General features: G+C 42.6%; 1 protein-coding gene across 8 annotated transcripts in view; it reads left to right on the top strand.

Annotated features, from left to right (window-relative positions):
• Akap6 (A-kinase anchoring protein 6) overlaps positions 1-24,318 on the top strand; it is a 440,592-nt gene extending 416,274 nt beyond the window's left edge. For 7 of the 8 annotated variants that reach the window (XM_087554579.1, XM_087554582.1, XM_087554580.1 and 4 more), the window contains 2 exons: positions 13,150-16,552; positions 21,102-24,318. In XM_087554579.1, the coding sequence (XP_087410705.1) occupies positions 13,150-16,512 (3,363 nt within the window). In that variant the 3' untranslated portion in view covers positions 16,513-16,552; positions 21,102-24,318. 8 annotated transcript variants of the gene reach the window in all.
• The last annotated feature ends 1,183 nt before the right edge of the window (positions 24,319-25,501 follow it).

A 25,501-nucleotide genomic window follows, 5' to 3' on the forward strand; every position in this document is an offset into this window, starting at 1 on the left:
AAGAGGGGGTAATTTAATACACCCTAACCCCTAAAGAGTGCATTTTATTTTTCTTTTGCAAAATAAATTTGTAAGTAAGATAATTTTCTCTGGATTTAAAGTTTTATGTCTTTGACACAGAAACCTGTGTTTTCTGTTACCATTTGAAGTGCTGACATGTAAAAAGAGACTGGGAGCCTCTGCCTCTCTTGCTTTGACAAAACACTGGAATAAATAAATTGCAGGGCAGAGGATTTCATTGGCTCACAGTTTCGTATGTTTCAGGTCAGATACAATTGGCTCCATTGCTTTTGGGCCCAGGTAAGAGAGAGCATCTGGACTGGGAGCCTGCGGTAGAGCCAAGCAGCTAACCTAATGGGAGACAGGAAGTAGAGAGAAAAAGACCTGGAGGAGTCAGGGACAAGACACAGCCTTCAGTAACATGCCCCCAGTGACGTACTCCCACCAGTGAGGCTCTCCCTCCTCACGGCTGTTCCCGGTGGGCCAACCATCACGAGGTTTGCATCCCCATGATGACCCATTTACTTCCCTGGCACCAACAGGAGAATAAGCTTTCAACACTTGGACATTTTATATCCAAATCACAAGACCTAGAGCCACTGCTTGTATTCCCAAAAAGATGAGTTTTTTAAAATACGGGAATTGGGGTTGGGGATTTAGCTCAGTGTAGAGCGCTTGCCTAGCAAGCACAAGGCCCTGGGTTCGGTCCCCAGCTCCAAAAAAAAAAAAAGAAAAGAAAAAAAAATATGGGAATTTCAGAAACTTTAGCGTTCTTCCCTTAAGATCTCAAACATAAATTCTACATTTTTAATAATCTAAGAATTCTGTACTATGAATCAGAAGTATAAAATCTTGTGGAAACCCTCCTCAAAATCATTCGTTACCTTCCAGCAACATTCATCCTGAAATTTTGTACAACCCATGCAACGTCCGTTGTGGTCTGTAAACTCTCCCGCTGTTTTTGTGGAGTGACCAGAAGCAGCTCAAGGGAGGTAACCTTTCGACAGCCCAGTCCCCATTCAAGTAAGCAAGCAATGAAATAAACCACTCGAGGTATAAGATTAGATACAAAGGTCAAACGTCGTCAAGAAAACGAGTCACCCGTCTTTAGTCAGTCTTCAACTTTGAGCCAATCAAATTATAAATGCTAGGAAAAGCAGTTTTCATTGACTAGTTCAGGTAGGAGGACACAGAGACAAAAATGGCATGTCCCGTTTTGAGCTGTAGCTAATTTACTTGTATATACTGCCAACTTTATATTTGTATTTTTCCCCCTCTGAATTAAGTGTTTCAATCATTAACTTAGAACTTGAGAAGGAAGAAAGGAAACTCTACCCTGCTTGTCCAGGAGGAATTAAGAACACCAAGGTCACAGTCTTGGCTATCACTGTGTGTACCTTCCACGGAAATGAGCAGAGGTAAAGGCCTCTCAGTGAGCATGGTAGTCTTTCCCCCTTATTTCCTAGGAATATGTTTCAGGACTCCTCACGGATGCCTGAAATCCTGGATATAAATCCTGTGTGTTGGAGCACCATGCTGTCTTCATATACACACATTGGTCAATGGTTTTCCTCCTGAAGAGAAAACTGATCACACACTGTAGCTATAGTTTTTGCTGTTGGGGTTTTGAAAGCAAAACGAGCACAAACTTCCTTTTCCTTTGTGATTTCAAAGTTAGTTTTACTCTTACAGTACATCTTACCGGCCTCCAGATTCCACTTCGTCTTTTCTTTCCCTGCCGAGAACTTTTTTTTTTTTACCTTTTCACTTGAACAAAACGAAATATGGTTTCTCTTTGGCAAATTCAAAACGCCAGCATCGATACCCATGTGGCATGAGGCTTTTAGACCCTAATAAAATAGGAGTCAACTACTTGACCATAAGAAACTAAGATAATAAAGGTGTCTGCTAAGTTATGAATAGGTGGGTCTCTCATACACTATGGATATCTAGACAAATAGATGGCTCATACCTTAGTATGAGCATGGGGCAGGATAGAGAGAGAGACTACTCAGAACGGTGTTCAATTTAAGTTCTATGAACTGTTTATATCTAGAGTTTCCCACTTAATATCTTCAGGCCTCAGTTGACCTTGCATTACTGAAACTGTGGAAAACAAATTGCAGAGGGAGAAGCAACCGTGTGTGTACTCTGTAGGGGCAGATCCTGAACAAAAGTGAACTCTTATCTGTTATGTGATGGCTGGCTTCTCAGGCAGACATCTGCGTGTTGGCAAAGCTTTCCTTGGATCGCATGCTACTTCTGGATCATTCTAAGAACGTTATGTTATCAGTCTAAGAGTTTTAAGTCTTCATACTCAAAATGCAAATACCACACAGCAAGAATAAGTCAAAAAGGGAGGTGCGATGTTGTCCTTGAGGGCTCCTTTATCCAGCTGGCCTGTTGTCCTCAGGCTTTACACGCACCGGGCAAAGGCATTCAGCTCTTCTACTCCGTCTCCACCGAGGTTCGTTTTTTTTATTTTTTTTTTTTATTTTTTAAACTTACTCTCAATTCTTTCAGGTCCATAGAATCTGCAAGAAGTAGGAAAATTAAATTCCCTTAATTTAAAAGTCTCAGTTTATTTTTATATAAATTTTAAACAATTTTAATGTTGGTACTGTTTGGAAATCTGGAGGAAAGTTCCAAGGACACACGGGATAGGGACGGAGAGGAGAACTAGACCTCCTTCCTGTTGAGTCTACTTGGAGCGGAATGGAGCATTTCCGTTGTTGCATCCAAAGCAATGGGCAAGGTCAAATAGCTTATTTGCTGGTGGAAACGGGCTGTGTTGTAGTCTCTTCTAGTGCCTTATTCAGATGAGAAAGTGAAGGACCTGTGGGGAGGCACGAAGTGCCCTGTGTGCTGGTGAGCTACGCAGGGGACTGAGGTAGAAGGATCACTGGGGTTTGGGAACAGTGTGGCCAACATCCTGAGACCCTGTGGCCACGTAAAAAGAAGAAAAAGGACAAAATATAGAAGTTATGCAAGACTTAAGGAAAAGAAGATGGGTACTGGCACCGTTTTATTGCCGCCTGCTTTAATACTTCCTAAACTGAAGGTAGACACGTAAGCTTCGTACAGGAATTAGATAATAACCTAAATGTCCTTAATCCATTGGTACAAATATATTGCTTCTCCATAAAAACACCGTTTCTCTACATACAAGGCTTCTGATAGTGTATTTATAGGTGTCTGTTTTTCTGCATACATAGCTCCTAGATATCAGCTGGGCGTCCTTTAATACAGTTCTGACACTTTCTTCATGGAGGTTGTATCAGACCTATGAGGGAAAGGGCAGTAGAGTCAGAGGGCTGTCCTCACATAGATACCAATGCTCCCTCCTGCTTCCTGACTGCCTGGCGGGCTTTAAGAGCTCCTCAACTGACTTCTTGGCTTCAACAGTTTTCTAGAATGGCCTTGGAGCTTGGAGATATACTTTACTTATATCTTCCAATTGATTACAAACAGATGCAAATCCAGAATACCCAAGTGAAAGATCTGCATCAGGTCAAATGGAAGATGGCCTAACCCGTGCCTGACTGGGGACACCATTCTGCTAGCACCCTCAGATACCCAGTAACCGGAAGCTCATCCAGTGTCATTCTTGAACTCTTTCAGAGTTTGAATCTTCAGCTCCACCTTCCTTTTCAGGTGGTCCTTAGAGAGAAGAAAGGCTGAGCCTCATACTTATCCCTTGGAGTTTCAGGGAGCAGCCACAGTCTGAGGGGACTCAGGGCTCCTTCCTCAATTGCTTTATCATTCAGTCCTGATCAAGAAGAGTCTTCATGAAAACGGAAAAACCATTGCCATTACTCAGGTTTTAGGATCTCTATGGCCAGAACTTAAAACAAGGACAGAATACTATTTGTATTATTCTCTTTGTAATTGAAACAGTACTTTTCTGGGGTGGCCCTTCAGTGAAACTGCAGTGGCAGAGAAAGGGGATAGAAGAAAGTGTTCAAGGTTGTTTGGTTGGTCTTTTTTTGTTTGGGTTTTTTTTTTTTTTGGTTTGTTTTGCTTGCTTGTTTTTCTTGTGGTGTGTGTATGTTTGTGTGTGTGTGTGTGTGTGTTTGTTTGTGTGTATATGTGTATATGTGTTTGTGTGTATATGTGTGTATGTGTGTTTGCATGTGTATGTGTGTATGCCTGTGTTTGTGTGTGTGTCTCTGTGTATGCGTGTGTGTGTCTGTGCGTGTGAATGTGTGTATGTGTGTTTGTGTGTGTGTATATGTGTATATGTGTTTGTGTGTGTGTATGTGTATATGTGTTTGTGTGTATGTGTGCGTATGTGTATATGTGTGTATGTGTGTGTATGTTTGTGTATGTATATGTATGTATGTGTGTTTGTGTGTGTATATATGTGTGTTTGTGTGTGTATGTGTGTTTGTGAGTGTATGTGTGTATGCATGTGTTTGTGTGTGTGTCTGTGTGTGTGTCTCTGTGTATGCGCGTGTGTGTGTGTGTCTGTGTGTGTGTGCGTGCGCGTGTGCTCTGCTTTCTTCTATAGAATTATCTCCTACAACCTCCAGGCCACTTTGCTTATAGAACATCAAAGTTCTTGGCAATCTGTTTTTCACAAATGAAGTTGAAGCATTAAGTGGGTTGTTTGTTTTGTTTTATTTTTTAATTGTTAAATAAAGGCACTGTTGGATGTGATCCCATGTCTGGAGTAGTGAGAGAAATGTTAGGGCAATCAGAACTGGCCATGTAGTCTAAGGTTGCTGTGTTTTCTCTAGTTTTATTCTTTGAAGACTAGTGTGAGAGAGCAAGACAGGAGGCAGACAGTCTGGTGGGCCTGTGTCCAGTGTCAGCCTGGCAGGTCAGTGCCGACTGTGAGATTGCCTGTGAACCTGTGCCCTCCAGGTTACTCTTCAATGCTTGTATCTCCATGTGCCAGCCTGTAGGATCTGATATCTCTAAGGTAACTGCATTTTTGTCTGTTTGTTTTTAATTCAATACAATTTTCTTAATTCACACAAAAGTGATTATTTTAAAGTGAACCACTTCATGGTCTTTAGTATTGACAATATTGTACAACTGCTATTATCTCTACTTTTAATAATTTTCATCACTCAGAAGAAACTCCAGGCCTATTAAACCACAGCACCTTTGCTTCCCTGCTAAGAGCCTGTGGAAGCCAACGGTCTTCATTCTGTCTCTAAGTCTTCCAAATATTTCTGAAATTATCCATTTCAGACTATTTACCTATTCTGGTAATAAATGAAATAATATACTATCTAGCCTGTCCTTTACCTACACACATAGATCCAACCAGACATAGACAAAAATATTTGGTGAAACAAAACTGTCTCTGTCCTAACTACGTGCAGAAGCCTGTCACTTTCTCTAAACAGTGCAGGATGGCAGCCTCTGACATTGTATCCACACAGGAATAGACATCGGAAGATGATTTAAAGATTTCCGAATGATATGCACTATGGAAGACATCCTTTTATAAAAGACGCTTAGGACTGAAAGCATAGCTCTGCGGGTATCATACTTATGATATACAGGTGTGATACCCACACTTATGCAGTGCCGTGGGTTTGATCCCCAGCACTGGATGAAATGGATCGTTCTTAGGTTTTGGTCTCTGGAGCACTTCCTGGAACATACCCTCCGAGGACATCACATGACAACAGAACGTGGCTTTTTCTGTCCTGTGCCTTATTCTGCACACATTCTTGAGGCTATTGGCTTTTCTAACTGGGCAGAGTCCCACCTTCAGAAGTCAGCAGCTCTCTTGCTGGTTTTGCACAGTACAGTTTAACCCCACACCTTTTTCCGTCTCCACCACAATCTGTGAGACAGGAAGTAAGCCTTTTCAGTTCACTTGACAGTGTTATTTTGAGAGCCTGTTTTATATCATAAAGTGTTGTGTAGGCTGGGCTCTACCCAAGACAGGGTAGGCTAAATTCCTGTCCTCATGAAGTTAATCTATGGAAGGAACACTTCTGTCTTCCATTGCTGGATTTCTTGGAGCCACATCTAATAGGTTTTTTTGATTTTCAACAACTTTAGATTATGTTTGTATCGGTTAATTGGTTAATTGATGGCCGTGATAAAATACCTGGATAGAAAGCAACTTATGGAAGAAAGGATTTGTTTTGACTTAGGGTTCCAGGGGGACAGAACTGATTATAGGGGGAAGGCATGGTGACTGTCAGGGAAATCAATGCAGCACAGACAGGAAGCTGGTGGAGCATGCGTTCATCTATGCACAGGAGTGTGCGCAAGTGCACACACACACACACACACACACACAAGAGCACCCCCTACACACACACATAGGAACACACACACAGGAGCGCGCGCGCACACACACACACACACACACACACACACACACACAGGAGCACACACACAGACAGAGACAGAGACAGAGGGAGACAGAGAGTGAGAGAAGAGGAAACAGGAAGCAGAGCAAGGCTCTAAACCCTCCAGGCCTGCTCCCAGTGGCATGCTCCTTCCAGCAATGCTCTCCTCCTTATGGCTCTGTGACATCTCTAATCAGCACAACAGACTGGGGACCAAGTGCTCAAATACACAATCCTGCAGTGAATATCTCTTGTACAAACCACCCCAGCAAGCATAGGAAATACATTCGCCCCAGCACACATTTTAGTGAGATCTGTGAAAGGGCTGGATCTTGTCTGTTTTGAGCTTCTGAGCAGATATGTCATCGAAAAAGAACATTCAGAAGAACACTTTATGATCATCAGTGTGAGATAGACTTCCAAGGCATTTTCTCAAGCATTTTTAAAACAGGTTACTTGGACATTCTTGTCAATCTGATAGCGGAGAGAATTTGATTGCTGGAATGTGCCAGCAGTGATAGAATTCCACTGACAATAGACCCAACTTTTAAGGAAAAAAATATTTTCAAAAAATAGAAAGACGTTGACCAATGGGCCTGGCCGAGGACGGTCAGTTGTCCTTCTCATTTGGTTTTTCCTGGAGAATGAACCCAGTTGTAGCACAGAAAAACCGAAAGCATTACTCCATTTACAACAGGAATGCAGTAAGGGACCTGGTCGATGTTTATTGAATTCCGTGTGTGTCCTCTAACAAGCTGAGGTAAAGCGAACCTTGTGACACTTTTTTAACAGTCACATCATCGTCTTCATGCTGTGGCAGAAGGAAAATATGTTGAGAGTTTACAATCACTGTCCCATAGGTCTGCCCATAGGATTCCTGTAAGTGCTCACAGCAGTCTATGAAGCAGGCACAATATGCTGAGGTCAGCGTTGGAACTGATATTTACAAACACTACATAACTTATGTGAGAATGCAGTTAACACAGTTGTAGGGAACTCAAACTTATGTCTGTTCATTTGTACCCCAAAATTCACACAGCTAATTAACAGCAAACTTTATTTTAGTCTTAATAAATATATATAGTATTATATATTAAGTATTACTATACATTATATATTAAACATTTATATAATACATATTAAGTATTCTTGTATACTTTGGAATCTATTCTCTGCTCAATAAGGGACAAGGCAATACTAACTCAGAATTATTTTACAATTATTTCTCTGCTTTACAAGGACTTGTTGGTATTTTATAAATTTAATTTATACCTACATCCAATCTAAAAATAATTATATTTCTAATGCATTTTGATTAAAGGTAGGAGTAAGGAGAAAACCATACAAATAAAGAAGTGTAGTTATTACATTTTGCTGTTTCTCCTGATTGAAATTCATCTTCCCAGCCATATCCCCCTATATTCTCTCTCAATATTATTCCTCCAAATGCCCAGTCACCTTGCTCATTATTGTGACTGTCTCCTGCTGTCCCTCCCAGGCTCATGCTCTGGTGGCCCTTGCTGGGCTGGTGCCCCTGCTTCTGAGGAGAGGCTGTGGAGCATGTAGGAAGGATGGCCTAGCTGAAGGAAGTAGGTCACTAGGTTGGACATTTGAAGGAGCTGCTGGGCCCCTTGGTTCCTGCCATGCTCTTTGCTCGCCATTTGATGTGAGCACTTCTGTCATGAGTTCCCACTGCCGCAGACTGGTCTCTGTGCCATGCCTTCTCTGCCAAGGACCGGCGTCTTTGAAACCGTGAGCCAAAAGCACCCTTCGCCATTTGAGAGAAGCACCTCTCAGCTTTCTTCATGCCAATACGAATAGTAACTAATATAACTTCTATCATATCTATTTTTCTACATAAAAATCTCTCTTCCTAGATTTCTGTGGGTAGTTCTACTCACTGGGCTTACTCAGGATAGGTCTAGAACAACAGTTCTCAAGCTGTGAGCTGTGACCTCTTTGGGGGGGGTGTCACATATCAGATATTGTACATATCAGAATTTACATTATAAGTTGTAGCAGCAAAATTACAGTTATGAAGTAGCAATGGAATAGTGGTTGGTGCCCAGCACAATATGAGGAACTAAATTAAAGGGTCACGGTATTAGGCAGGTTGAAAACCGCTGATCTAGAGTAAACAGTGTGAATAAAATTTGCAAGATTTTCTGATAGAAATATTTTGTCAGGTTTTGTATTATGTCAGCCATAGTCTTAGAATTTTCAAGATTCTTTCTAAGGACAAGTCTTACATCATTTCATTCTACCCTTCTCCCTCCTGACACTTTCTTATACCCTTCCTTGTTCTCTTTGGAATTCATGGCCACTTTCTGCATTAATTGTTACATACACACAGAGAGAGAGAGAGAGAGAGAGAGAGAGAGAGAGAGAGAGAGAGTGTGTGTTTATGAATGCAGTTTCTAGTTTTCTACTCTGAACTCTCACTCTCAAACATTAGCTTAGTCCCCTTCTTCCACCCCAAAAAAGAATGGTTCCTGCCACACAGCATGAGTCTCATATTTAGTGTGGGTCACACATTAACTGGGCCCACAGGAAATGTGACCATTGTCAACAATAGTCAAACATAACGTAAGTCATGGATTAACTAAGCCTGCTTTTGCACCTATGCAAGCCCTCCCTTTCCCTTGAACTTAAGTCACCTTGTTTCCTGGGCCCCACCTCAGGGCCTGTCTGTGCTGTTGCAGATGTTAGTAAGCCTCTGCCTGAAGGACAAGTCCTTCCAGCACCTCACTTCTCTGGAACATCCTCTCCTTTTCTTCATAAAACTTAGTTGAGCAAATTTATGAATGAAAGGTCCACACCTGAATTAATTTATATCAATTACTTCTACAACGACAGGCTTTCCGTAGGGTCTTCATTGGCTAGTCACTGGCCATTTGGCTTTATTCAAAGCTCTGAATTTTAGTGTGAATCCATTTGGACTTACTAGTTTGACAAGTATGGGAATAGGTGCGTATTTTTTTTTTTTTTTGGCTAAGTAATTTCTTTACAAATTACAAAAACAAAGACAAATCAAATTCTTAATTAGTTTGAACATTATTGACCATATCGAAGTGCCAGCCAAGAAAATGACAGTTATGTCAAAGTGTGTGCCGTATTCCTCAACTCAACAGTTGCACAGAAAGCAAATATTTAGTTGTACAAGTGTCCTTATTTCCCTCCCCAGTGCCCCAGAGTTTGGTGTAGGTTAAATTCCAAGGAAATGGAGATTTTATTTAAAATACTGACAGAATTTACTACAGAACAAGGTCCAGGCTGCCCTCCACCTGAAGGCTAGTGTAGAGTCAAGAGTTTCTGTGAAAGAAACTGGCTTATGCCAAATTGGCCATAAAGACGATGGAGAACATAGCTTCTTAAAGATCTATTTTTGGGTTTTAGAGTTTTAGGGTTTCAGTGTGTTTGTCTATGGAGGAAAGGGAATAGTTCAGGAAAGTCATATACTAAAAGGGGTCTTTGTCATCCACAAAGCCTCCTCCTCCTCCTCCTCCTCCTCCTCCCCCTCCCCCTCCCCCTCCCCTTCCTCCTCCTCCTCCTCCTCCTCTTTCTCTTCCTCTTCCTCTTCCTCTTCTTCTTCTTCTTCTTCTTCTTCTTCTTCTTCTTCTTCTTCTGCTTCTGCTTCTGCTTCTGCTTCTGCTTCTGCTTCTGCTTCTGCTTCTGCTTCTGCTGCTTCTGCTTCTGCTTCTGCTTCTGCTTCTTCTGCTTCTTCTGCTTCTTCTGCTTCTTCTGCTTCTCCTTGTTTTCTTCTTCAGAACATTATGATGGATGTTCATTAAGCCCAAGCCGTGGCCCTGGGGAGCATTACAAAGAGCCTCAAATGTAAATCCTGTAAATCTAAGGAAAGGGTTCTCAATTAATATCCCTACTGTTCAGATGGACTTTTTTTTTTTTTTCAGAATACAAAATGCTGGGCAAGAGTGAGGAAATCTCAGCCCTACAGAAGGATTAAGGGCAGGGCAGGGCAGGGCAGGTCAGGTCAGGGCAGGGCAGGGCAGGGGAGGGGAGGGGAGGGGAGGGAAGGGAAGGGAATGGAAGGGAAGGGAAGGGAAGGGAAGAGAAGGGAAGAGAAGGGAAGAGAAGGGAAAGTTAAAAGTAACTGCCAAAGTCATCCTGGCTTCATGACTGAGGCTAAGTGAAGGCTTCTTTAATATGGAATTTTTTTTATTAAAAGTGAATGATTTCCTAGTAGATTAAGTCAGATATTCCCTGGAATTATCATACAAGGAAGTTTTAAAAGACAAGAGACTTGATGGGAACATAAACCATAACATTAACCAGGCTTTATCCCAGCTGCTTTTGAGCTATTCCGTGGGTACTGCTGAGCTCTGTCCTTTCATAGGTTCAGTTTGCAAATCCATAAAGCAGTGTCTGACCGTGACCATGTCCAGAGACAGTCTAAGCTGCAAGCATCCCTTAGGCTTAACTCTGGCACAGGATAGCACAATGGTCGAGTCCCGGGTTTTGAGACTCTGTTGGAAGATCCTCTGCTGCCACATGTTAAAGTCGATGAGGGTAACAGAGAGCTCCTCTGAAGGCCTGGTTTGGTTATTTATCACCACCGTCAGTACAGTGTCGGTCAGGAGGGTGTTTGAAATTAATACACTCTTCAAGTGGACTGATGGATTACCCCTACAGCTAAAGATTTTAACATTCACTAGCTAAACAGACTGGCCATTAGTCCTTTCTTCTATCTGTTAGCAAAGAATAAACAGAAATTGTAATAAAAATTCATCACAGTATACGGACCTCATATCTAAGTGGCCGTGATAACTGGCCGTGTACTAGATTGACTGCAGCAAAAAATATCTCTTTTAGAAAAAAATTCCCTATTTAATGTCTACCTTATAACCGGACTCTTTAACTAAGTTGACTTGTACAGAGAATCCCCTCCACATCCAATGTGAAGCACACTTAATATGTTTGTGTGCATCCTTTAACCGTTAATTTTAGGAAGGACCGAGGCTTTACACATGTGCCTCAGATGCTCCAGGTGAGCTTTTCTTCCTCCCACTAAAGAAAGAGAGCTGCCTGGCCTGTTTTTCAAGGACGGTGGAGATCGTCTGACTTGGAGTGAGAAAGCTCTGCTTGCAGGGGTTCACTGTTCTCCTCAGCTATCAGATCATGGCTTGTTTTTAGGAGTAAATTCGAAGGGATGGTGAGGAGATGTAGCCAAGGGGGAGTCGAGGAGCTTATGAGCAACTCTGCACATGGTAAGAATTAGTTACCAACCATCGACTGCTTCCCTGGAAACTTAGAATTATTTTATGTTTCACCCAAGAGTGATTTTGAAGATCGATGGGGCTGTATCTGTTTTAGAGGTGATGATACTGATGCTTGCACAGCCTAAATAACCCTTGTACAAGGTAATAGAGCTGGTTAGAGTGGTCAGGCCATCAGCTAGTCTGCTGATTCTAGAGTCGTGGCTGTCCATCTGCCTCCTTGGCATGAATGTAAGTGGAGCTGAGGATGCTCTTATGGTCCTATAGATGAACCTCTCAGGGTCCACAGTGCATTTTTTGTCTTCCTTGGCTCCACAATAGTACCAGATAGCTGGGTGAGAAGTGAGGATGCGGGTGAAGCCATTCAACAGCTATGTCCCATAGAAGGCCAAGAGAATATGAGTTCTCAGGAAGACAGGCAGAGAGCAGCAGAAGGGCACCTAGGCTATCGCTTCCCTGAGAGGCAGGGAAGTCCTCAGACAGTTGTCAATCCGGACTGGAAGGTTTTATCTGTCAGAAGCATAGGCAGACCAGTAGTAATGATCAACAGGAGTCGAAGTGAAATTTCTCTCGCAAAGAGAAAATAAAGAAGACAGGGATTGAGGAAACAATGGTTGTGGAGCTGCCTGGGAACACTTGGCAAGATGTGGGCATTGCTCGTCTTGGCCAACAGGAGGCAAAGCCTGATTCTCATGGCCAAGCCCAGAAAAGAAAGAAAAATGGAGGTGTATACACTGTTCTAGGTTCCTGAGTTAATGGTACTTTAACCCAGACATAGAGGCAAGACAGTTCTTATGCACAGCAACAGATAGGTGTCTACTAGAGACCCAGGGAGTAAACTACTATGAGAATGTACGTATGATACCTATGATATTTCACAGACTCTACCTTTTAATCTTCATTTAGATGACAGCTTTATTTTTAGCTGCTTTAGTTACTTTCCTATAACACAACTAAAATATACCCTTAAGTAATTTAGGGGAAAGGGAATTTGGCTCATAGTTTCAGAGGGTCCCGTTCATAGGCAGCTGACCCCATGCCCTGGGGCACATAATGGAGGAGCTTCGTTTGCTCTGCTGTGAAGTAGCAGAAAAAGGGCCATGGACAAGGTCCTCCAAAGGATCCACTCCAAGTGGCGTATTTCTTCCTGCTAAATCTTACCTTCAAAGATCTCCAGAAGCTCCCAAAATAGTATGATCAGGTGGGGACCAAGCTTTCAAAACATGGGCCTGTGGGATATATTTCATATTCAACCCACAATAATCAACCCAAACTAAGATTTAAAGCATAGCACAATCAACAGGAAATGGTTAAATCCATAAAGGATGGTATAATAGTATACTGATTTTAATTTGAATTTACATTAATGCTTCGGTGACAGTCATTGTTGATAAAAGCCCATTCCCACAGTGTTTGGATGTTATCTCAAGGAGGAACAGAGTTCTTGATGCCAATACCTTCCAATCTGTTTTATGTTCTAACCTCCAAGAGGATCTAATAGATAACAATTTCCTGATTATGTTCTCTAATTCTCTCTGTCTCTCTCCCTCCCTCCCTCACTCCCCCCTTTCTGCCTCCTCTCCCTTCTATTGCAGGAGACTTTGAATGTGATTGATCCTGGCTTGATGGACCTGAATGGAATGAGTGAGGATGCCCTGGAATGGGATGAAACAGACATAAGTAACAAACTCATTAGTGTGCATGAAGAATCAAACGACCTTGATCAAGACCCAGAGCCTATGCTACCCGCAGTGAAGCTTGAAGAGACACACCACAAGGACTCTGGTTATGAAGAGGAGGCAGGTGACTGTGGAGGGTCTCCGTATACCTCAAATATCACTGCACCTTCCAGCCCACACATTTACCAAGTGTACAGTCTTCACAATGTGGAGCTCCACGAGGACAGCCACACTCCATTTCTGAAAAGCAGCCCTAAGTTCACAGGCACAACACAGCCTACTGTTTTAACTAAGAGCCTCAGCAAGGACTCTTCCTTTTCATCTACAAAATCGTTACCAGACCTTCTAGGGGGTTCCGGTTTGGTGAGGCCTTACTCGTGTCACAGTGGAGACTTGAGCCAGAATTCAGGCAGTGAGAGTGGAATTGTCAGCGAAGGAGACAACGAGATGCCGACCAACTCTGACATGAGCTTGTTCAGTATGGTAGACGGGTCCCCAAGTAACCCTGAAACGGAGCATCCGGACCCACAAATGGGAGATGCAGCCAATGTGCTAGAGCAAAAGTTTAAAGACAACGGGGAAAGCATTAAGCTTTCAAGTGTCTCTCGGGCATCCGTCTCACCAGTGGGTTGTGTAAATGGAAAAGCAGGGGATTTAAACAGTGTTACCAAACACACTGCTGATTGTTTGGGAGAAGAACTACAAGGAAAACATGACGTGTTTACATTTTATGATTACTCGTACCTCCAAGGCTCAAAACTCAAATTACCAATGATAATGAAACAGCCACAGAGTGAAAAGGCACACGTGGAGGATCCCCTTCTTGGTGGTTTTTATTTTGATAAAAAGTCCTGCAAAGCTAAACATCAGGCTTCAGAGTCACAACCAGATGCGCCTCCCCACGAAAGGATTCTGGCAAGCGCGCCCCACGAGATGGGACGCAGCGCATACAAAAGTAGCGACATAGAGAAGACATTCACGGGCATTCAGAGTGCCAGACAGCTCTCCCTTCTATCTCGTAGCTCATCTGTAGAGTCCCTTTCTCCAGGGGGTGATTTGTTTGGATTGGGAATCTTTAAAAATGGCAGTGACAGCCTCCAGCGGAGCACTTCTTTAGAAAGTTGGTTGACATCCTATAAGAGCAATGAGGATCTCTTTAGCTGTCACAGCTCTGGGGACATAAGTGTGAGCAGTGGCTCAGTTGGTGAGCTGAGTAAGAGGACGTTAGACCTTCTGAATCGCCTGGAGAATATACAGAGCCCCTCGGAGCAAAAGATCAAGCGGAGTGTTTCTGACATGACTCTACAAAGCAGTTCCCAAAAGATGCCCTTCGCTGGCCAGATGTCACTGGATGTCGCATCCTCCATCAATGAAGACTCTCCGGCATCTCTTACAGAACTGAGTAGTAGCGATGAGCTCTCTCTTTGCTCGGAGGACATTGTGTTACACAAAAACAAGATCCCAGAATCCAACGCATCATTCAGGAAGCGCCTGAATCGCTCAGTGGCTGATGAGAGCGACGTCAATGTTAGCATGATTGTCAATGTGTCCTGCACCTCTGCTTGCACTGATGATGAAGATGACAGCGACCTCCTCTCCAGCTCCACTCTCACCTTAACTGAAGAAGAGCTGTGCCTCAAAGATGAGGATGACGACTCCAGTATTGCAACAGATGATGAAATTTATGAAGAGAGCAACCTGATGTCTGGGCTGGACTACATAAAGAATGAACTGCAGACTTGGATAAGACCAAAACTTTCCTTGACGAGAGAAAAGAAACGGTCCGGTGTCACTGATGAAATAAAGGTCAATAAAGATGGGGGAGGCAATGAGAAGGCCAATCCCTCGGACACCCTGGACATCGAGGCCCTTCTCAATGGCTCCATAAGATGTCTTTCCGAAAACAACGGGAATGGTAAGACTCCGCCCAGAACTCATGGCTCAGGAACCAAAGGTGAAAATAAGAAAAGTACGTATGACGTTAGTAAGGATCCGCACGTGGCTGACATGGAAAATGGCAATATTGAAAGTACCCCAGAAAGAGAAAGGGAGAAGCCACAAGGGCTTCCAGAGGTGTCAGAGAACCTTGCTTCAAATGTGAAAACGATTTCTGAATCTGAGCTCAGCGAGTATGAAGCAGTAATGGATGGTTCTGAGGATTCAAGTGTTGCCAGAAAGGAATTTTGTCCCCCAAATGACAGACATCCTCCACTGATGGGTCCCAAACTCCAGCATCCCGAAAATCAAAGTGGCGACTGCAAGCCAGTCCAGAACCCTTGCCCGGGGCTACTGTCGGAAGCTGGCATTGGAAGCAGGCAAGACAGCAATGGACTAAAATCTTTGCCTAACGATGCACCAAGTGGGGCTAGAAAACCTGCCGGTTGCTGCCTGCTGGAGCAGAATGAGACAGAGGAAAGTGCTTCTATCAGCAGCAACGCTTCCTGTTGCAACTGCAAGCCAGATGTTTTCCATCAAAAAGATGATGAAGATTGTTCAGTACATGACTTTGTTAAGGAAATCATTGACATGGCATCAACAGCCCTAAAAAGTAAGTCACAGCCTGAAAGTGAGGTGGCCGCACCCACATCACTAACCCAAATTAAGGAGAAGGTGTTAGAGCATTCGCACCGGCCCATACACCTGAGAAAGGGGGACTTTTACTCCTACTTATCACTTTCGTCCCACGACAGTGACTGTGGGGAGGTCACCAATTACATAGATGAGAAGAGCAGTACTCCATTGCCACCGGACGCTGTGGACTCTGGCTTAGATGACAAGGAAGACATGGACTGCTTCTTTGAAGCTTGTGTTGAGGATGAGCCTGTCAATGAGGAAGCTGGTCTCCCCGGTGCCCTTCCCAATGAATCAGCCATCGAGGATGGAGCAGAGCAAAAGTCAGAACAAAAGACAGCCAGCTCTCCTGTGCTCAGTGACAAGACAGACCTGGTGCCTCTTTCAGGACTTTCCCCTCAGAAGGGAGCTGATGATGCAAAGGAAGGAGATGATGTGTCTCACACTTCCCAGGGCTGTGCAGAGAGCACAGAGCCTACCACCCCCTCAGGAAAGGCCAATGCAGAGGGGAGTTCAAGAATGCAAGGTGTATCAGCAACGCCAGAAGAAAACGCTGCTTCGGCCAAACCGAAAATTCAAGCTTTCTCTTTGAATGCAAAACAGCCAAAAGGCAAGGTTGCCATGAGGTATCCCAGCCCCCAAACTCTAACCTGTAAAGAGAAGCTCGTAAACTTTCATGAAGATCGACACAGTAACATGCATAGGTAGAGTGTAATGCCCCCACGCATGGAAATCATCTCATTGAAAGGTATGTATGAGTACTACTGCTGTGTGTGTGTGCATGCGCGTGTGCCTTTGTGTGTGAATGTGTGTGTGTGTGTGTGTGCCTGTGCCTGTGCCTGTGTGTGTGTGTGTGCCTGTGCCTGTGCCTGTGCGTGTGTGTGTGTGTGTGTGTGTGTGTGTAAGACTGGTCAGCATGATTAGTTGTGACACAGACACATCCGGATAAGACATTTAAGTAGAAACATAACAGTGATAGCCACTGTGGGAAGCACAAGGGGACCAGTGGTGGAATTGTGATATTATATTTATTCCCTCATTTTAGCAAGAGCAACACAATATTTGAGAAAATAGCTGATCCAGTTGGGCTTTAATTTCTTCAACGAGAGGAGAAAAATACCGTGCGAGTTGCAGGCATTCCTTGAGATCAAAGTGCATGTTCAGTAGCTACAGTCCTTCCTGCAGCGCCTACTTAGAACTTCCCAGGGAAGAGTGTGGATCTAAGTAAAGACTGTGTCTCTTCCCAGACTGGGCTTTTCCTTAGGCTCCTGCTTACGTAACTAGTCTCCCAGTCACTTCCCCCGGGGAAGACTGTGCTGTCACAGCTCTCCATCATGGCCTCAGAATCCCAACAGGAGCAAAAAGTTGACGTAAAAGAAGAGGCCCCCTAGTTGTACACACACAGATTGAGCACCAGCGCAGAACGCAGATACCGGGAGGATCCATGACAAGTTAATGGCGTCTCGATAAAAACAGAATTTTTGAATTTTGCCTGAAGGTGACAGGCTGATTGCCATCAATTTTTTTTGAGAAATTCATTCCACTTTTCATATTTAATAAGACAGCTATTGGTTGATCATTCTGAGATGGTGATACAGCTTGAACAGCGACACAGAGATTCTGCTATTTCCCGTTTCTAAGCCCCAGTGATGAATGCACTTCCTCAATCAAGTTTAAAGAGAAATTTAGCTTTCAGATATGAGAGATGTATTTTACCAAAGTATGAGGTGCATTACGCCCTCCACCCCCGCCACAGAAGCCTAATGCCGTAACCTAAAGTCGTGCTATAGGAAATGAATTACAGAAGCAATCTACCCTAATTTGTTAACTTATTCAAATAACAGTTATTATACTTAACTATGCTAAAGATTATCTTTTTTGTGGCAGATTGTTTATTTTTTTGATGAGCCTAATTACTGATTTTCTAAAAGTAATTTACATTTATTACAAATACATCTTTTAAAATGTGACAGATAAATGTTGTTCCCATAATGTATTATGAAAAAAGTTACTATTTAAAAACACATTATTTAATTTGAAAGATGAATGGCAAACATCATTATTTTTTTTCCTGCAACACCTGTGCCCTGAGCTCATTAAAATGTGCGATTCTATGTCGAGCTGCTAGAATGGGGTGCGAGGGGGGAATCTATACCATATATATACCCTAAAAATAAACTCAGTATGCAAAACCGAAGAAAGGCATCCTACTTACTGATGTAGCTTCACTAATTTTCTATTTCAGACACTATTTACAATTGCCTGCAAGTGAGAACAAAAGGGGGAGAGAGAATGTGTTCTCTGTGAGTCCTGTCTACCCTATAATCACACCCTCCATCAGTATGCGGTAAAACTGACCATTAAGGGAGAGTAACCGGGATCCCATAAGCCGCTTCAGAACAGGTTCTATTAGAACTGATGGGATGCGGGCTCTGCCCGCCTCCGCAGAAGGACCGGAAAGCCTGGTTGATTTTGTTTTCTGAAAACAGATAAAGGCTTGAAAGCAGCAGAGCTGTGAGCATGCCACCCTGTGACTGTGACCCTGAAGTCACCAGTCCCGCTGAGATCTGGAGCAGAGACCCAGCAAAGGCTCTGGAATGCATTCTCCTTGTTTGATCCTCTGGGAGCCTCTTCTCATCCTCACATAGAGATGTGGAATTGAAATGCAATGTAAATGACTAGAGATTCCATTTTTTGACTTGAGGGAAATGGAGGGGCTGACAGAGCTGTGTAATTGTCACATCTTACAAGCACAGACAGTGTAAAAATATCAGCCGCTTGCCTGCCCATCAGAAGGGCTCCGCTGTGCCCCACACCAGGCTCTACTGTGGGCAAAGGGAAGAAGCAGCCACATTTTACTTCTATAGAACTGACATCGCCCCCAAGTGACTTGTTCTCAACCTAGAGCTTTGTGAACAACCATAGATTGCTCCTACCTACCTTTGAGGGTGTGTGAGCACAAGTGCATGCAAGTGTGAGTGCATGAGTATGTGTGTGCAGTATGAATGTGTGTGCATGTCTCTGTGTGTGTGTGTGTGTGTGTGTGTGTGTGTGTGTGTGTGTGTCTCAGTACCATGTTAATAAAGCATCTTGGTGCCTGATTGTTTGCCTAGTTACAAGCATAGGGTGTAAATTTGCACCAGCCTGTGAAGTGTCAGAGTACTGTCACCTGAGAAGTTATTCAGTCTGAAGATGCTGCTGGGCTTCCTGTCTTTGTCAGGATGTGTCCTAAGGTTACATTGACACTTTACATGCATATGAGCTTATTTGTTCTCAGTGTTCCTTCTACAATGTCCAAAACCAGCAGAAGTTCTTCCTTTCAAAAGCCATTTGGGGGCTGTTAGATGGCATTGTCTTTGTACCAGGACAACACAATTTACCAAAGTCAATTTGTCGGAGCTCTTTTCCCAGAAATAGACTGTTTACGACTTGGAACCATGCAGATAGTCTACAACCAGAATAGATTCTTTTCGAAGACTTTTGAAAATTATATTTACTATGTTCTAATTAAAAACCTCAGAGCCCATTTGAGAAGATTAACCTAGGCCTAACAGTGTGTGCCTTTGCACTTCTTTCCAGCATGATGCTGGGCTTTTGACTGGGTCCATCTGCGTTAAAATGGAGAGGTCAGTTATAGCAAATCACATCAAAGGGGGGCGGGGTGTGACTGGCTAGAGCCAGCTCTTCCTGCCTAATTTGGCGGGAGCACATAGTGTAGGCCTGGAATGTCTCCTAGGACCTGCCTAAGAAATGTAGTTTGCACTAATCTTTTTGCTGAATTCTGACCGCTATTTCTTCATAATCCTCATCATAAGCCCGTGATCTTAGATGAACGATTTAACCCTAAATTTCAGGCTGGATAAATCCTGCGGTGTAAAAAGTTAACCCCTCACATCCAGCCAGTGTGTAGTTTTGTGTCTTTTCCTAAAGTTCATCTAATGGTTTAATGTGTACATGGTGTGTGTGTGTGTGTGTGTGTGTGTGTGTGTGTGTGTATGTGTGTGTGTATGTGTGTGTATGTGTGTGTGTGTGTGTGTGTGTGTGTGTGTGTGTGTGTGTGAGTGATTTGGTCTTGCTTTCATTGTCTTGCCTACTTTATCAGACTATACAAGTGATGGGCCACAGAGTTTTAGATTTAAATGACTATGTTGATGCACGCTGACACAATTTAAAGGGCAGCCCAGCTTTCATAAATTGAGAAAGTGGTTGGAGCAAACATGGCTCATCAGTCTCATTCCCTTACTGGACTGACACTGGGGTTTCCGAAGGCTGGCCAAGCAGCTTTAGGAAACTACATGGGGGGCTTGTACATTATGCCTTCACTAGACACTACACTTTTACCTTTAAACCACCTTACTAACCCACTACTAGATGTACTTCTAATTATCTGGTTCTCTCTCTCTCTCTCTCTCTCTCTCTCTCTCTCTCTCTCTCTCTCTCTCACACACACACACACACACACACACGGGGGGGGGGAGAGAGAGAGAGAGAGAGAGAGAGAGAGAGAGAGAGAGAAATTTGGGCTTGAGCCCATTTGGCCTGCCTTGTTCCCAAGTGTGCCAAATTGAAAGAATTGGTTACCCGGAGGGAATTCAAATGCCAGCTCGTTTGCTGAGATGGGGTTGGCCTCACTGGAGGATCCCCTCAGTGCAGATTCCCGATGAGTCACATCCTCAGCATCTGAGTAACGCTGCACTGTGCTTCCTTGAATTACTGCATTATTTTACCGTACCAAATTTTGTTCCATCTGCCTCTGTCTGTCTCCCCCACCCCTGTTAACTTCCTATATCTTCTCAACATTCCGTTTCCCTGGGGTGGAACTACGGCTGGAAAACTTTTTCTGACTCATACGCTGAGTTATCATACACAAATCAGTGGCGGAAGTGTTAGCCTGGGAGTGAAGTTCCCAGTCTGTGAACTGTGCTCATACACTGTCACCCCTTGGTACTGACCACCTGACATTTTCATACAGATTTAAAAAAAAAAAAACTTGATAAAACCGAAATCATCCGCAGAAGATCAAATGGACTGATGACCCAGAGAAAAGATAGTCATACTTGACTTTTCTTATTTTTTTGAAAATGTATGAACATATTCAAGTATCTATATAACTTACTGAACCAAAAATGTGTTTGTGTGTTCTTAGAGCCTTGAGCTAGTGAAAGTCACGGTCATCACGTCTTGTTTCAGATCGCTAGCAGATGATCCCGCACTGGCAGCTTCTGGAAAGGGCTTCATTCTGCAAATGACAGAGACATTACTGACACCTTTTCCTGTCACCTTTTTCTTTCCTGTAGATAGCCTGGCTGAAGCTCAGGGCTAGCCCAATCCACCCTGGGCCGGTCTTGGGCTCCATCCTGTTATCACTGCCGCCTGTCACATTGACTTTCTGAAGACGAACCTTCCTTCCGAATGCAGTCTGTCCACGTGGGCCTCTCGACCTGGATGTGTGCATTGCTTCTCTTAGGTGATCATCCTAGTTCCACAAAGCTGCTTGTTCTCCCGTGGATTCCTGTCCCAAGCTACCTCTGGCAACCCTGTCTCTCCAGCAAGACTTCGGTTTTCCCTCCTCCTCCTCCCCCCCTTAAAGCTCTGCGGCTCACCAAATTGATGGTCCATCAAACCCACTGTCTGGAATGATACCCCTCCCATCAGTACTTGACCAATGTTATGTTTTGCTCTGAAAACTTTCGCTGTATTAGACCAATGTTTATTGAAAGAGATTTACCTAAAAAGCCCGCCCTTGATTTGGTTGCAGTATAGAGGAGACACATTGATCCTTCTAACAAAATTAAGTGATGTCTGAAAGCGCCATTTTAATTATTTCTTTTTAAATAATGATCTATGCAGCACTTCAAGAAACAACTATAACAGTGTTGTATCTTATAAACTGGTACATTCTACTATTAAGTTTGTTTTTGGTTTCTATGCTACTTGAGGTGGTGATGAGAAAAATGTTTTTTTTTTTAAAACGGTGTGCCTTGCTGTATTACTTATAGCATTTATTAAAAAGCTGCTTTCATGGTAAGATTACACTGGTTTGAAAGGAGGAAATAGCAAGGTTAAGATGCGTGCATAATTTCTGTATATATGTATAAGCTAGTGCAAACACTGATGTATGACAGTATAAAATGCTTTCATGTTTGTGATGTCCAGTGGTGTGGAATATAAGCCTTAAACCCGTTCGATTGCATGGTAATTAAAATTGGCATAATAAAAATAGCTTATTGGGGGAAAGGAAAATTAATGATCTCTTCTACCTGTGTTTACCAATTTCTTTCATGTGGTTCTGGGAAAGAAAAAGAAACAAACCCCATATATTAGCTTCCAAAATATCCATATTGCACAGAAGGCTTAAGTTGCTTAGACTAGAGACTGGGCCTGAAGACTTCATGATTTTCCAAATTTTTCTGTTTCACTATAAACATCCGAAATAGCAAAGATTTCTTTCCCCTCCATCAACAGCATTTTATTCTGAATGTTTTTATTTCTACTTGTTAATGGTTTAAAGTTGTATTTGGAGATCTCTTACATGCCCTAATTTATTTTAAATATTTGAATGGGTTTGGTGGATGGTATAGAAAATTTAATTATTATTTTATTTAAACTACAGATTTCAGGTGTATTTATTTTGTTAAATATTCCATTTGGTCTTTTGGTCTTTTTATGACTTGAAAGTTTCAGCTTTTAATTTATATCATAACTCCTACTAAAGTGCCTGACACACAGTAGGTATTTCATAGAGTTTCCTGAATTAGAGTATTGGGTGGTTATATATATATATATATATATATATATATATATATATATATATATATATATATATATATATATATATGAGATTCCTGCATTAAAACTAGAAAAAGATGTGCAAAGTGAACCAGACACAGCATATTATCAGATTTCAAAAAGGAAAGAGAACATAGCCACAGAAATGACAATCATTCATTCAGTAGATTAGCATCTTTTGCCTGCAAGTCACCATTCTAGATTCAGGGAGAGCAGCTATGACCGATGCACTGCCTTTGGAGGCTTCTGTGTTAGAGACAGAGTGACTGGCCACACAGATGACGCGCTATAGCACCCCACAGATGAGGAAGAAAGCATGTATAGAGAAAGAGTCACAAAGAGAGCGATGGCAGGGAGGGACAGGGGCCAGAGAAAGGCTAGGAGAGAGTGGAGGTTAGTGGTTAGTGGGGCTTTACTACAGGTGTGACAGGAGAGAAGGCCAAATAAAGAGGACTGAAAGGTGTTTACGGAGTTGACGTGGAGCTTCTGTGTGCTGTGTACTAGGTATAGAAGACCCAATAGCTTGCGTGGGGCTTTATTTACCCCATGATTGGAACTTTACTAGCATCATCCCAAGAACACTTAAATACCACACATCTGCAATTTCACAACCTTAATTATTTAGTGTGGGTTTTGCCTCTTCTAACCTTCGCTGCACATATTTTTAAATGGATGGCCTAGTCTAGGCTTTTGGATATGTAGTGACTTCTTCCAAAGGAGTTTTAGAGAGACATCTAGTTATAGTGTTCACAAGGATTGCAGAGGGGAGATATTAGACATAACTGTGTGGTAGGGGGAAAGTAAGGGGGAAAATTAGCTAGAATCGAGGCAGTAACAGAGTGCACAGGGATTGTAGCCTGAGATAGAGAAAGACAGATCATAGAGCCCAGAAAAGTATTTGAACATTTTTAGACCTCTGTTGGGATATGGCATTATTTTATATACCAAGACAACCTGAATTCTCTTGGTCTGTGACTAATATTAAGTCTATGTCTATTGAAAAGACATTCAAAAAATTGAATAGGCCATGCTGGACTATTTGCCTCTTATGTGCTCATAAAGACTTAGAATTTGAAAGTATTTATTAGCTCTCTACTTGACACTAACACCAAATTGACCAGGTTGACCTTGGGGTTTATTAATGCCTTTTCCAGCCAGGAGAGATGGAGCCTCAGTCTCATGCCCTGTGTAGACACTACTGTCCCAGTCGCATTGGAAAACAGCTCATTTGCTCTGTATTGGTTTGACCAACCATATCTACACACAACGATAGTTTGTTATTTGTTGAGGCCAACCGCCCCTCTGATGGGCATGCATTTCTGTAAGAATGTGCTTTCTTAGATTGCTAAATAAAGTCCACAGGGTACCCCTCCCTCTTTTAGTCTTGCTCATTGGACCTAAGCCTGTGCTGCAGATCAGCCCCCACAGAGGATTCCCAGGCCCTCTGTCTCATGGCCGCCCTGCAGGTAATTGAGGGCAGTTACTCTCTTCCCAGGCAGTTCCTGCGACTGCCCGTCATATGTCATGACTTCAGATCCATTTCAAGCTGACTGAATGTTAAACAGGCAGAACCCTGGAAGTCAAGGGACTGTCTTCATCATACATGTAGAGAGGTGTGTGGACATTGAAGTGCTAAGTTTTCTCAAAAATATATTCAAGATATATGTTTATTCTATATTGTAAATTTCAATAAATAAACAAATAAACAAGTGAATAAACTAAGAATCCATGACTTCCTTCAGTGGCCCAGGCTAGTTCTGGAGTCAGTTTCAATCTTTTTCTTACATCGGATCCAAACCTGACATCTCCATGTAAAACTCTTCTGCTCACTTTTATTCCCCTCCTGGTCCTCACCTCATTGACATTTCTGAAAATCTCAGACCAGTTTTATAGAATGAGTCACAACCTGGATGAGTCCCGTTATCCTCTCCTTGTAAATCTCAGGATAAGCTGGTTTTGTTGCCATAGTTTATGGGTGATGCTCTGTTCAGATCTTGAACAGAGTAGGAGTGGATCACCTACATTCTTGATTCACATTTTTCCTTTGTTTTCTAAGGCAGAGGTCAGCAAATCATGGCCCACGGGCCTAACTTAACCCATTGCCTATTTTTTTTTAATTTCTTTATTATATATGAGTACACTGTAGCCGACCTCAGACACACCAGAAGAGGGCACCAGATCTCATTACAGATGGTTGTGAGCCACCATGTGGTTGCTGGGATTTAGACTCAGGACCTCTGGAAGAACAATCAGTGCTCTTAACCACTGAGCGGTCTCTCCAACCTCCCCATCCCCCACTGCCTATTTATATTTGACCTAGAAGCTAAGAATGGCTTTTATCTTTTTATGTGGCTGAAAAACAATAAAAAGAATGTCTTTGTGATGAGTGAAATTACAAGAAATTAAATTTTTGTGTCCGTGAATAAAGTTTTATTGGAACACAGTCACACACACGTTTACATGTAGTTAGTTTTGCACTATAACTGCAGTTACTTAGCATAGTCAGGACGTCTGAGATGTTTCCTTACAGGACCCATTGGAAACGCCCTTCCGATCCCTGACCTACAGAACGATAACATCTGATACCATTTTGTGGAAGGTCCACAAACTGCAAAGTCAATGGGACATAGGACATGCAAGTTTTTCTTTCTAGATTTTATTGTCAGTTTCAGTTTCATGAAGAGTGACTGATCCATTGACTTTCTTAAGTCACAGTGTCCTATCAATTTCTAAGGCAGAGGTCAGCCAACTATTGCTGTGGACCAAATACATCTTTTCCTTTGACTTGTAATTTTAGAAAAAAAAATAAAGTGTACTTTGTTTCATAAATAAAAAGATTGTCCTACATCATTAATTTAAGGAGTTTAATTTAGTTCACTCTTAATGATTGATTTGGAATTTAGTCAGC

Source organism: Rattus norvegicus, chromosome 6 (genome assembly GCF_021556685.1).
Source record: "Rattus norvegicus strain SHRSP/BbbUtx chromosome 6, alternate assembly SHRSP_T2T, whole genome shotgun sequence".
NCBI lineage: Eukaryota > Metazoa > Chordata > Mammalia > Rodentia > Muridae > Rattus > Rattus norvegicus.